Source organism: Chiloscyllium plagiosum, unplaced genomic scaffold (assembly GCF_037043375.1).
Source record: "Chiloscyllium plagiosum isolate Xiang-an unplaced genomic scaffold, Cpla_swu_hap1 HiC_scaffold_5, whole genome shotgun sequence".
Lineage (NCBI taxonomy): Eukaryota > Metazoa > Chordata > Chondrichthyes > Orectolobiformes > Hemiscylliidae > Chiloscyllium > Chiloscyllium plagiosum.
In genome coordinates, this window is record NW_028270143.1 from 66644079 (window position 1) to 66658978 (window position 14900).

At 37.7% G+C, this 14900-nt stretch overlaps 1 protein-coding gene across 2 annotated transcripts in view; it reads right to left on the reverse strand.

Annotated features, from left to right (window-relative positions):
- Positions 1 to 862: 862 nt before the first annotated feature.
- vopp1b (VOPP1 WW domain binding protein b) overlaps positions 863 to 14900 on the reverse strand; it is a 74544-nt gene continuing 60506 nt past the window's right edge. For both annotated transcript variants that reach the window (XM_043690149.2, XM_043690150.2), the window contains exon 5: positions 863 to 11410. In XM_043690149.2, coding sequence (XP_043546084.1) covers positions 11217 to 11410 — 194 coding nt within the window. In that variant the 3' untranslated portion in view covers positions 863 to 11216. The remainder of the gene's footprint in view (positions 11411 to 14900) is intronic.

Consider the following 14900-nt stretch of genomic DNA (forward strand, 5'->3'; position numbering starts at 1 on the left):
CTTTGTCTTTCTTTCAGTTAACTTCCCAAATAATTTTTCAGTGACATTCAATAAAGGTTTCTTACAAAAATGCTACAACCATGCATGTCACAGGAATAATGTTCAGTTAGAACACATTTAATACAGAAAATGATATTAACTTAGGTTTTTAGGGTTGAAGAAGTACAAAATAAATGAGAAATTGGTGCTGTTAATAAAATCTCATTAGTAGCAGCAATCGCCTCTCTGCCAAACAAGTTTTTAAGAGTTGTACGTTTATTAGTATTTTTAGTATATAATCTTGAAGTTCTCTATTACTTTGAGCAGAAGATCTGGCTGTCAGCAAAGTCTGACCAAGAATGAGAATGGCTGAATGCAGCTGTAAATTGTTTGTTTGCATGTTCTGCCCTTTTGGGATACTCCAGTGGAACACAGCCACAAAAATGTAATTGAGCAATAATAAAAATGTATTAAAGCTCACTGCCATTTAGTTACATGAATAGAATATGCAATTATTGAATGATTGAAACCATAAGTCATGTCAGTATAAAGATAATTAAAAATCTAATTTAACTATACTTGCTACTAGCAGCTATTCAAACCTGACTCAAAATTCCAGCTGTTTCCAATACACAGTTTTCTAAAGGCACACATTTTTAAACATTCAAATCAAGGAATAAAATGTTTCCCATTTGATTGCAGGTTAATAAGTTCGACAGTTCTCCAAACAATATTCATACAACATGCAATACTTACGGCAGCTTGGATTTCCATTCCAAACTGTAAATACTATTAAATGTCCCTCATGAAACAAATGGAAATATTGCTGTTTTTTTCTCTTACGTTGCTGCAGATAATTACAGAATCGAAGAAACTGATAAAATGCACACAAACGTTCTTTTATTGAGGTAAAATAAGCATTAATGTTTAGCAGATTACATAGCCTACAATATTGATACAATGCCAAGGTAGTTTTCTGTAGCTAAATCTAACCAACATATGTACCAATTTCAAAAGATAAGCCTCAACTTTAAAACTCTCAGGTTTATGTTTCAATTCCTTAGTGGTCTCACCTTTCACATTCCCTCCCAAAGCACCATTTCTGACATTTTTGCACATCAGCTTCTAACATCACCCTATCAATTGTAGCCAATGTCAACAACTAAAGGCATGCTTTGAAATCTTCTTGCTTAATTGACCCATTTTCTTTAAGACCTTCTTTAAAATCTGCTTCTTTTCCAACCTCATGGTCATCCCATGTTCCTTTCTTGATTCAGCACTCATTTTCCCTTATACTTGTGGAAGGTATCTTAAGGTGTTACTTTCAAGGCTACAAGCCTGATAGAAATGCCAAGTTGTTGAAAAGCAACACTGCACAACCAAAATAGCCGAACTGATTATTAAAATTCAAGTTCCAATTAATACCACATTTCTAATTACATCAACATTAAATTTTACGAATAGATTAATAATTAGCATAGATCAATGCAAACACTGATAAATACAAGGGATCTACACACAGGAATGAACTGGAGAAATGTGAAAAAGTACTGATGACAACAGCAGACACTGAAAAGAGGCATTTTCCTAACTTCCTTCTTGAATTCACTGACGTTAACTGGACTCAGTCTATTATGCATTTATTTTTCAACTACATGAACACCAAATCTGACCAACTTGACCCATAAATTTCCATCTATGCACTCTTTGCCCTCCATTCTAACCTGGTTTCCAGGAAACTAAGAATATCTGTCAATCAATCTTTCAATTTTCCATCCTTAAAACCCTGTTTATGAAATCTCAATTTGTAAAGTTCAATGTTGACACCTCTGACAGACATTTAACTAGAGAGTTCCACTCCTATCTAAAAATACCGTAGACTGGAATTCAGACCGATAGTTAGATCTCCAAAGGTAGCATTATTAAACTTACAATTTATTTAAAATTGTATCTTCAACTAATTTTTACAAATAAGGTAGTAAACTGCAAACTTTTAATGGAGGCCCTGAGGTTTATAAATTATCATCAACAACCTAAACTGTGGCACTGCCATTTTGAATTTGTACATTACAGAACAAATCATGGATGGACAGGAATTTTATAGAAATGTGATTGTTGCTGCATAACATTCACTTTAGTATTTTATTATTTTTATGCTAAATGGTATTCTATTTGAAAGCAATGCTCTTCAAAAAACAAAATGCTTGAAATAAAAATAGGACACAAACAACTCTAAATTTACTAAATCAATTCTGTGAACAGTGTGATTCACTTTGAAATAGTCACTCAAGAGCATAGGGAAAAGGTAAATGAAAACGCATGTGCTCCAAATTCATTTCCCATAGGAGTTAACAAACAACTTAAATTCAAAATCTTACAAAAGGTACAAAGTTGCCTCAATAGATGGTTGATGAAATTTTAAGTTTAGTAACTCTGAAAATGGAGGTCTGGAATTCAAACTGCAGTAGACCAGTGCATGTCTGCAATTAATTTGAAATGTAAAATAAATTCCATCTTTGCTTCCAAAATCAAGCAACTAAGAGCTTTTGAAATAATGCAAGTTAAAATTAAGGCTAGGGTCCATTTTGTCCTTCCTCAGACAAGAAAAAAAATTATTCCTACTTTTTGTATGGGAACGCTTTAACAACTTCTTTCCCTGAACTGAAAGCAACTACAGATCACAAGAATATAGAAAGTCAGAGTACACTGTGCCAACGCATTTCTGAATTTCCACGTTCTCATAAAGCAAACAAAAATAACTACATGTACGATAACCTGCATCTCCAAGTTACCCAATATACATGTTGGATAAACAATGTGATCACTTGCAAACAAGAACTTTGTTTCCTAGTCCATCCCACTTTTGTCATTCATTGTAAGTTCATAAGGTAGCGGAGCAGAATTAGGCCACTCAGCCCATTGAGTCTGCTCCGCCATTTGATCATGACTGATATGCTCCTCACTCCCATTTTCCTGCCTTCTCCCCATTACCCATTAAAAATCTAATTCTTTCTTAAATTTACTCACTGACCCAGCATCCACTGCACTTTGGGGTAGCAAATTTCACAGATTTACAACCCTTTGGGAGTAGTTGTTTCTTCTCAACGTTGTTTTAAATTTCCTACCCCTTATCCTAAGACTATGACCTCTCGTCCGAGAATGCCTCACAACAGGAAGCATCCACTCCGTGCCTATTTTATCCATACATTTTATCATCTTCAATACCTCAATCTTCCCTCATTCTTCCAAATTCCAGAGTATAGGCCTAAACTCTATTTCTCTTCATACGACAACCCCTCATCTCTAGAATCAATCTAGTGAACCTCCTCTGAACTGCTTCTAATGCCACTACACCTTTTCTCAAATAACGAGACCAAAACTGAGTACAATATTCCAGGTCTGGGCTCACCCAACACTTTGTATAGTTGCCACAATACTTCCTTAACTTTATATTCTATCCTTTTAGCTATAAAAGCCAAAATTCCATTTGCTTTCTTTAATATCTGTTAGACCTCCATGCTAGTTTTTTGTGACCCCTGAATGAGGACACTCAGATCTCTCTCTACCGGAGCATTCTGAAGTCTCTCCTATCCACATAATACATTACCTTCCCATGTTTCCAACCGAAATGTATGACCACACACCTATTCACGTTAAATTCCATCTGCTACACTTTGGCCCACTCTCCTAACCTATCTATATCCATTTTTAAGGTTCTTACTTCCTCATTGCAAATTACTGTCCCACCTATTCTTGTGTCATCTGCAAATTTGCCTGTAGAGCCTTCTATCCCTGTTTCCAAAGATGTTAACATAGACTGTAAATTGCTGGGGTTCGAGGACCAAACCCTGTGGCACCCCATTAGCTACTTCTTGCCATCCAGAAAAAAAACCATTTATCCCAACTCTTTGTCTTCTGTTCATTTGCCAGTCACCTATCCAAGTTAATAAGTTACCCCTAATCCCACAAGATCCAACCTTATGAATCAACCTTTAGTGCAGCACCTTATCAAATGCCTTTTGCAAGTCCAGATATAATACATCCCCATTATCTAATTTGCTTGTTACATCTTCAAGTAACTCTAACAAATTAGTCAAACATAATTTGCCTTTCATAAAACCATGCTGACTTTAATGGGTAGTGTTTTGACTTTCCAAATGTCCTGATATTGTTTCCTTGATAATTGATTCTAACACTTCCTCAACAACAGATGTTAAACTGGTCTGCAGCTTCCCCCATATTGCCTCCCTCCCTTTTTGAATAAAGATGTTGCATTAGCATTTTTCCAATCCACTGGAACCTTTCCAGTGTCCAAGGAACTTCGATATATTTTAACCAATGGATCCACTATCTTTGCTGCCACTCCCTTTAATAACCTAGGCCATCAGGTCTGAGGGACTTGCCTGCCCTTAAACCTAATAGTTTGCTGAGCACCTTCTTGATGTTGATTGTTCTAAGTTATACCCTTTTTATTGCCTCAGACTTGCCCGTTCCATTAGGATTGGCACTATTGTCCTCCATCTTGAAAATTGAGGCAAAGTATCGAATTAGCATCTCTGACATTTCAGTGTCCCCTACTATCAACTCTCCAGTTTCATCTTCCAAGGGATCAACATTCACCTTGGCATTTCTTTCCTTTTATATAACTATAGAAGCTTTTGGTATCCTTTTTGATATTTTGTGCTAGTTTCCCTCATAATTTACCTTAGCTCTTTTTATTAATGTCTTAGTAACCCTTTGTTCATGTTTGAAAGTTTTACAATCCTCCAGCCTGCCACTAGCCTTTGCAATAGGGTATACCTTAGTTTTAGGTTTTATACTGTCAAAATATCCATAATCCTTATAGCATTAAGGTCTTAAGTGGTACAAAAGAGTTTTGTTTGCTATTTATATAGCTTCTGCTCATTCTTGGGATGACGTTCCTTTCTCAGCTCCATGAAATGCTGTTCTTTTTGTATTACCATGCTGAATGTGAAAGTCACTGACTCGTTTAGATACTCATCCAGAACAGTAGAAATGACAAACAACATCGTAACAACCTGAAATTCCCCAAGGCGCCTAGAGAAAATTCATAGAATCCATATAGTGTGGAAACAGACCATTTAGCCCAACAAGTCCACGCTGACCCTCTAAGCAGCATCCCACCCAGACTCTTCTCCCTACTGTTTCCCTGAAACTCTACATTTCTCATGGCTAACGCACCTAACCTACACATCCCAGAACAGTATAGGCAATTTAGCATGGCCAGTCCACCTAACTTGCAGATCTTTGGACTGTGGGAGGAAACCTGAACACCTAGCAGAAATCCACACAGACATGGGGAGAACGTGCAAACTCCAGTCAGCTGAGGGTGGAATTAAACCTGGGTCCCTGGTGCTGTAAGGCAGCAGCACTACCACTGAGCCACCATGCTGCCCGAAAATTGATGGTTACATTCATATTCACAAACCATCATCCATCCTTCACCTCTAGGGTAAACACTTTTGTCTTGGGAATTTGGGTTGCCATGGGGTAGTGAAATCTCCTTAGAGCATTATTCCGATCCTTTGAATCTATTAACATTGTCAACTTTTCAGGTTTTTCCACTGCCACCATGCTACCAGTCCAATTTGGCAGGAGTTGTTATGTCATTCATTATTCTTTTCTTTACTAGTTCCACCTTCCTGTCTTTCAGGCTCGACTTGATGACAACTAGAATCCTTCTCACCAAGTGAGTTTCAGACTCTCATTTACTTCAGGTGATATTCTGCAGGTAGATTAAGGTGACCAGCAAAAATATCCTTTCTCTATTTTAGAATCTGTTCAACAGTCAAAGATTTGGAGCTCTGCAAAATCTTATAAATTTCTTCAGTTAAATGAAGGCTACCAGTCCAATCTTTCAACTGAATGTTTACTAATTGGAACTGCAGATTTTCATTCTTCCCATTGCACAGGTATTGGAGCTTTGTTTGTCCTCTGGGAATGAGCATTGTTCCATCATATAAGTTCAAGTTTACATTCAATGAGTTCACTTTTAGGTCACCATCTTGAACCACTTTGAACAGATTGCTGAAGCTCATGATAATTCACAGCACTGCTGGCCATTGGTCACCTCATTCTTGCCTTCTGCAGTCATCATTCTAACAGTCTCAGACCAGTTATCACCTTTAGGCGAGACAGTGCCGACCTGTTCCACATGTGGAGTAATTCATCAGAATCATTCTGTGTCATCTCTATGGTAGCCAAATTTATAGGCTTGCTTTTCTTCACTCCAGCAACAATCACAACTTGCCAAGTGATTAGCTCCTTGTAGTTAAAAGCCTGCTTTCCTTATGCTGGAAATTTTTATTTTCCTGTCACATGATTCTCTACAACATTTCTGCTGGAAATATTTATACTCTTTTTCCATTTTGTAGTTGGCTCTATTGTTAGGTCTGGACTGTCTCTTGGTATCATGCAAAGCTTCATCAATTCTCCCATTACTACTCTCCAACTGGGATCGCAACCTCAGAGCTTCCGCACGTGTAAATAGATTTCTTCGAGTCAGTTTCTCTTCTCTCAACAGACCTGCTATCACAGCAGGATCTATTCCTAACAGCACCTCTGATGAGATCATCCTTCAGTCATCTCCAAATTTTAACGTCCTGTTAGACACCTGCATGTAGTTGTAATCTGATCAATATCCCCCCACCAACCCCAAGTCCCTGTATTTTGCTGTTAAGCATGTACCATTCAAAAATAACATTGGTAGAATAACTCAAAATATGAATTTAAGGTTCTCAAGATTTCTCCAAATTGGCTTTTCTGCTCAGGTTTTAGTGTGTAATACAGTTTATAACACTGTTTTCCTAACACTAATAACAGAATCCTTACTGTTCTTTGTTTTCTGTTCAACTCTGTCACTATCTCAATTGTACCATGACACAGGAAGAAGTTCCAATTCTTTCTCATTACACCTTCCACCTTCACAGGTGCAGAAACAGGAAAATTCAAAGCCAACCTGATTCACCCCCTGTAGCATGAAGGTGCAGATTGAAGTTCTAATTATTCCTTGTTTCTTACAAGCTGTTTTACAGTTTTAAAATCTGCAATTTTAGTTGTTCACGTCTAATACTAAAATGGCTCATTTCCTAAACTGAAAGTGACTACACCAAAAGTTTTATTGTTATGGCAAGTCACATGATGCATTCCTCCAATCACTGTTTAATCAGCCTGTGGTTTTCAAATGAAAAGGCAAAACTAATGATGTACAACAGCACACAACTGGAAGCTAGTTACTTTACCAAAACTTACACTCACTCGGACATCAGCAAAACAATGATCTCTTTGGTACACACAGAGGCAGCAATAAAGACAAAGGAAAGTAAGTACTTTGAAAGTGAAACAAAAACAGAAATTGCAGTATCTGTGGGAATAAAGCAGAATTAATGTTTTGAGTCCAGTAACTCTTCATCAGAATTGATGTTTCTCTGGCAATTTCTATTTATGTTTGCAAGTGAAACTGTCTCCATGCTCTGTCTCCAATTCATGATATATTCCATTTGGTCATTTCTCCAAAGAATGGATGCCTGATGAAAGAGCATGTGTTGAGTTTGGGTGAAGATAGGATTATCTGTATCAGAATCTCCTATAATTTAAGTAGCCTGTTCACACTCAGATTAACTAATCTCACATAAGAAATTATCACTGAGGTGAGGTGGAAGGAAAGAACGTTGAAGAAATGACCAGAGACAATAGTCTTATTTGATAAACTTGTAGAATTTTCAACCAACTCCTTTGTTCAAATTGCTTGTGCATAGAAGTATAAAGTTGTAAAATTCATTGCATTTCCAGAAACTGTCAGATAATGGCAAACTATCGATTGCATACTGGCAGGAGTGGTTAAATACATTAACCTTGAATGTAATGCCATCAAACAGCAACAAAGTACTTAGTCATGCACATTCAAATAATGACTACTGTGGATTCATGTAAGGACTAGAATAATAGAAACTTTAGCACAGGTAAAACTCATCGAGTCTACCATACCTGCATCATGCTAGCACCACTTCTGATCTATTTATGTGACATTTTCCATCAAATAGATTATTCATTTTATTATTTGTATGCAGACTCAATTTGAAACACTGGCCATTACCCAAATTCCTTTCTTTCATAACTTTTCTCATTTTCAATTGCTCTTCACTAGTTAAAAATTGGGGAAAAATGTTCCCTTTCTGCCCTCAGCCATAAAAAACATTTGATTAGCACTGATTTACTTGGAGCCTGCCCCAGGTACAAATTTAGGGTAGACCACTTACAATCATCAATGGTCAGAAAAGTGTACAGACTGCCAAGGTTTTAACATAGGAGAAATTGGCCATTTAGAGTGGTGAATCTACTCTGCCATTAAATGAGATCACAGTTGGTCATCAACTTCAACCCTGCTTTCCCATGATATCTCCATATCTCTTGCTATTAGTCTGCAGAAATCAACCATCTCTGTCATGAAACTCAATGACTGAACTGCTACAACCCTCTGGAGTGGAGAATTCCAAAAATTCCTTTTCATCCCAATCTTATAATCTACACCTTACTCTGAGACCAAAGAACAACCTCGATTATCTGAACATCAATTATCCAAATTTTGGATTATCCAATCAAGATCTCAAGGTCGCTTAAAAATGCTTTCCATTATCCGAACAATCTGTTTTCCGAACTCTCAGTTATCCAAACAAAATACTTCCCACCTGTCTCGTTCGGATAATTGAGGTTGTGCTGTATATCCCCAATTCTCATCTCAGCAGCCAGGAGAAACATCTCATCTACACCCATAGAGCCATGTCCTGTAAAAATTCAATAAGTTTCAAAGAAATCACCTCTCATTCTTCGAAACATTGGAAAATACCAACTCAGCTTCCTCACTGTCTCTCCTTAAAACAATCCTGTTATCCCAAGGATTATTCTGGGTGAGTGTCCATTGCATTCTCACTATGGCGAGTGTGTCCTTCTTGAGCTAAGTATACAATATCCAGCTGTGAGGTTAGTAAAGCTAAACACAACTGATTCACAACATGCAATCTTTTAGAGGCTCATTACAAAGGACTGTGTACACAAACACTTCCCAACCTTTCACCATTTAAGAAATATGCTGCCATTCTGTTCGATCCTCAAAGGTATGCACTCAACTCCCAAACAGCAGCACAAAATCAAATTTTATCCTCATTTAATCCCACACACCTTTGGAAAACATTGTACATTTCTACTGCATTAACCTGTAGCCTTCTGGTGAACAGAAAATATGTTCCCAAGATTGAGAATCCTACAGCATTAAGGAAAGCCAATTGATCCATTATGCTTGGCCGACAGAGAGAGTAATGCAATAAACTCCAACCTTTCCCTTCAGATCTCCAAGCTTTTCCTGTCATAATGATTCTTTTATCATCCAAGTAAACCTGCATGTCACATTTGCCATGAACAACAATGCATTCTTTCCGCAATAAGGCTTCAGTTTGCTCATACAGTAATCTAATCAGTGCCATTATTCTAGATTTATGCAAACATATATTGCTTCACTACCATGTACTGAATACATATACACATGTTTTTTATTCCAATCATATCATTTTATCACAGGTTTCTAATCAGAATCATCAAATATAGGATTAGACTATTAGCAGTGAGGATAATTCATTTTACACATAAGAATTTGTGATCTATTTAGGAAGAGGTAAAACATGAAAACCTGTAAGTATTGTTGTTTTGAAAAATCCTGCTTACTGGTGCATATTATTGCAGCAACTGTTAGCACAGTGTAAATTTACTTAATACTAATTCTTTGCATTAAAATATGGTTATGTATATTCCATTGAGTAATACACCACACACATGAACAGTGCAATTCTTCATTTAAAAAAAAATCAAAATTGCTCCTTTAATAAAGGACGCTGTTGTGACTATATAGCCTTAATGAAGTATAGTTTGTTGAAGTATAGCTGTTTGTCTCTCATTAGTAATATTTTTAAAAAATTAAGAATCGTATTAAAGATAATGGAAAATTTAAATTTAAAATAATTCGTATACGAAACTTTAAATAAAATCCAAGTTACCTGTTTGCACATAAAAACCTTTTCTCATAATTAATTTGCAAAATCTGTCTGGAATTTCATGAATAAAGCAGGACACTTTGACAAAATTAAAAATGTTTGGAACAATAACTTCTCTGGAGATTTTTAAAATTTTACTGACTTACAATGAAAATGGAGTTGTTCAGCTTTCAGAGCAGCATTGAACTACTGTTGAGGGAAATTATTTAAGGCTTTCCTCCCTATTTGCAGCGCTGAATTCACCTCTCTGAAAATTCTTCTGCAAGGTGCTAAGAAACTAAAAACACATTAAGCACCGGAAACAAATTAATGAAATGTATTCATCCACAAACCTATGGTTTAAGTACAATATCAAAACACCAAATCATTCTCCATTCACTGCAATAATATAGATGGGATCATGTCATATTTAAGAAACAGTATCACGAGCTACCTACCCTTTATTAACCTGAATTCTGCATGAAAATATATCTAAACCTTTCTGTACAAAACTTATTTCATCTAAAGGCAACCTTTATGAGGCTAATGTATGTGAACAGGACTGAAATTTAAATGTATAATTTTTTGAAAAAAGTTTATCGGTTAAAATAAATGTCTGTCTTATTTATTCACAACATATTGTTCAATGCAAATTCCCTCCATTTATCATAAACCTTTTAGAAGTCTGAGATTGGCTGACAAATTCAATATGCCTATTAAAAAGGATTCACATTAACAGTGTCTTTTAGCAACTATACATTAATTATTAATAAACAAGTCCAGTTAAACTAATTAAACAATTTGTTTCTATTTTAATTTGACCAAAACAGCCATAAATAAAGAGTTAAACGAGGATTAAAATTTTACTTATAAACCATTTCCAAGGACAACAGTTATTTTTAAAACAAAGTTTCTACAGAAATCTAGACTTTTTTTACTTACTGAAGATTATACAATTCCCTATCTTAGATTCCCATTTTTGAAACAGAACATGTTATTTCTTACAAAGCTTTGACCACATAAGCTGGAGGGTCTACGGTATGTTAATCTATGAAAAAGGCATCAAAGCTAAATGCAATTTCTGGGATGAACTGTGGTTAAGTGTTTACGCCCAGAGATTTGCATCTCTCCGAAACTTCTCCTGTGGGTCAGACGCTGCCAGTCTATAAAGTGATATTTACTGAAACTTGATATTTATCTTTCGCCTTCCTTATTTGAGGTTTTAACAACTTGCTCGTACGGAGGGGGTGGCTGATTGCAGTAGGCTGGCGGGGGTGGATACGCTGGATTGAGTAGAGGAAAATTTGGCTGAATTTGATACGTTGAGGCAATGGGATTAGCAACAGGTGCTCCAGGTTCCGTGTAATATTGCATTCCAGTCAGGTTGTCTGCAAACAGAAGAAACATAAGATGGTTAGGCAGAACTTTAGCACTCATATGGAAAGTTAATTAATTAAAAAATGTCACTTAATGATACTGTGACAAAAAATAGATGGCTCTCCAGCTATGTCAGATTAAGAAAGTAAAATCAAATTATTGTTTTCAATACAAAATCAGCAACAATTTAAATGCATATAATACCTTCCATGAAGGACAATGTCACAAGGTGTGCCACAGGATCATTATCAAACGAAATAATTACTGATAGAACAGAGGAGATATTAGGGAGAGAGAGATAGAATGGCATGCATTTTCAGAGGGAATTCCAGAAATCAGGGCAGAAATTCACCGAAGATCCTCAGACAGCATCTTCCAAACCCACGACCACTTCCATCTCGAAGGACAAGAGAAGCAGATATATGGGAACCACCACCACATTCAAGTTCCCCTCCAAGCCACTCAACATCTTGATTTGGAAATATATCACCGTTCCTTCACTATCGCAAGGTCAAATTCCTAGAATTCCCTCCCTAATGGCATTGTGGGTCAACACACAGCAGGTGGACTGCAGAGGTTCAGGAAGGCAGCTCACCACCACCTTCTCAAGGGCAAATAGGAATGGCAATAAATGCTGGTCAGCTCATGACCCTGACATCCCACAAATGAATTTTTAAAAAATGGTTCAAGGCACAATTTCTGATTGTGACCTAAAGTATTGCTGGATATGAAAGAGATTAGGGGTGGAGAAGCGACAGGGTGGAAGACATCAGGATTATTAAGACCATAAGGTGACTGGAACATGACCATAAATATTTAAAGAGACATTGCTAGACCAGGAGCTAAAGTAGGTCATCAAGCATAGGGAGATAGGAAAAAGATACTGGTGTAGTTTAGGATAATGGCAGAGCTTTGGATAAAATGTTCATAGAAATGATGGATGGTCAGCCAGAAGTGGATTCAAATGGGTTTGCTCTGCAGATAACGCAAGCATGGATAAAGGGTTCAGTAGCTGATCAGCTCAGGCAGGGCAGGAAAGAACAATGGTACAGAAGTAGAAATAGGGGAGATTTTGTGATGAGAGAGGACATAAGGTCAGAAACTCAGTCTGTGATCAAATAGGCTGCACATTTGTAAACAGTCCAGAAAAGGCTGAGACAGCAACAAAGGAGCAGAATAGAATTGGAGGCCAGATCTTTTTCACATTTAACTGGAGAAGATGTGGCTTTGCAATTGGATGCTTAATGAGCAAACTAACTCTCAGTGATAGGATTGAGAGATCCAGTGGTGAAGTAGGTTTTGATGACAGTATACATGTAGAACTGGATAGCATTTTGGATAACACTGGTGGGCCAACAAATTGGTGAAAGATCGGAGGAGGTTATGAATAGATCTGGGATCGGAGCAGAATTAGACAGCCATGGCTAACAGACGAAGTCAGGAAATGTATCATACAAAAAAAAAGAGCCTATCAAGTGGCTAAGAGCACTGGGAAATCAGAAGATTGGGAAGACTACAAAAAGAGAGGATAACAAAGAGAGAAATAAGGAAGGAGAGGATCAAGTATGAAGGTAAGCTAGCCAGTAATATTAGAAATGAAAATAAAAGTTTCTTTCAATACTTAAGAAATAAACGAGAGGCAAAAGTAGAAATTGAGCTGTTCCAAATTGATGCAGGAAGGCTCATGTTGGGAGATAAGGAAATAATTGAAGAGCTTAATAAAGACTGTGTCAGTCTTCACAGTGGAAGACAGGAGTAAAATGCCAACAATTAAAGGGAGTCAAGGGGCAGAGTTGAGTGTGGTAGCCATTACAAAAGAGAAAATGCTAGAAAAGCTAAAAAGTCTAAAAATTGATAAGTCTCCTGGCCTGGATGGGCGACATCCTAGAGTTCCGAGGGAGGTCGCTGCAGAAATAGCAGAGGCGTTGGTTCTGATCTTTCAAAAAGTTACTGGAGTCCGGGAAGGTCCCAGATGATTGGAAAATCGCTGTTGTAACCCCCTTGTTCAAGAAAGGATCAAGACAAAAGATGGAAAATTATAGGCTGGTTAGCCTAACCTCAGTTTAAGTAAAATTCTAGAAATCCATCGTTAAGGATACGATTTCTAAATTCTTTGAAGTACAGGGTCAAATTAGAACAAGTCAGCATGGATTTATTAAGGGGAGGTCGTGCCTGACAAACCTATTAGAATTCTTTGAAGAGGTAACAAGTAGGTTAGACCAAGGAAACCTGGTGAATGTTATCTACCTAGGCTTCCAAAAGGTCTTTGATAAGGTGCCTCACGGGAGGCTGCTGAGTAAGGTGAGGCCCATGGTGTTCAAGGTGAGCTACTGGCATGAATTGAGGATTGGTTGTCTGACAGAAGGCAAAGAGTTGGGATAAAAAGTTCTTTATCGGAATGGCAGCTAGTCACAAGTGGGGTCCTGCAGGGTTCAGTGTTGGGGCCGCATCTGTTCATTTAATATATTAATGATCTGGATGAAGGGACTGGGGGCATTCTAGCGAAGCTTGCCGATGATACGAAGTTAGGTGGACAGGCAGTTAGTTCTGAGGAGTTGGGGAGGCTGCAGAAAGATTTAGACAGTTTAGGAGAGTGGTCCAAGAAATGGCGGATGAAATTCAATGTGAGCAAATGCAGGGTCTTGCTTCAGAAAAAAAATACAGAGACGGACTATTTTCTAAACGGTGAGAAAATTCCTAAAGCCAAAGTACAAAGGGATCTGGGAGCGCTAGTCCAGGATTCTCTAAAGGTTGACTTGCAGGTTGAGTCTGTGGTTAAGAAAGCAAATGTAATGTTGTCATTTATCTCAAGAGGGTTGGAATGTAAAAGCAGCAATGTGCTACTGAGACTTTATAAAGCTCTGGTTAGGCCCCATTTAGAATACTGTGTCCAGTTTTGGGCCCCACACCTCAGGAAGGACATACTGGCACTGGAGCAGGTCCAGCGGAGATTCACACGGATGATTCCCTGGAATGGTAGACCTAAGATACGATGAACTGCTGAGGATCCTGGGATTGTATTCATTAGAGTTTAGAAGGTTGAGGGGAGATCTAATAGAAACCTACAAGATAATGCATGGCTTCAAAAGGGTGGACGCTAGGAATTTGTTTCTGTCAGGTGGGAATACTAGGGCCCGTGGGCACAGCCTTAGAATTAGAGGGGGTCAATTTAAACAGAAATGAGGAGACATTTCTTCAGCCAGAGAGTGTTGGGCCTGTGGAATTCATTGTTACAGAGCACAGTGGAGGCCGGGATGATAAATGTCTTCAAGGCAGAGATTGATAAATTCTTAATCTCGCAAGGAATTAAGGGACATGGGGAGAGTGCGTGTGAGTGGCGTTGAAATGCCCATCAGCCATGATTGAATGGTAGAGTTGACTTGATGGGCCGAATGGTCTTACTTCCAATCCTATGTCTTATGGTCTTATTATTCTTTCTGCTTTGTGCATTGCCATTCATTGCATAGAGGAAACGTCTGCAGATTCTTTTCTTTAAGGGAC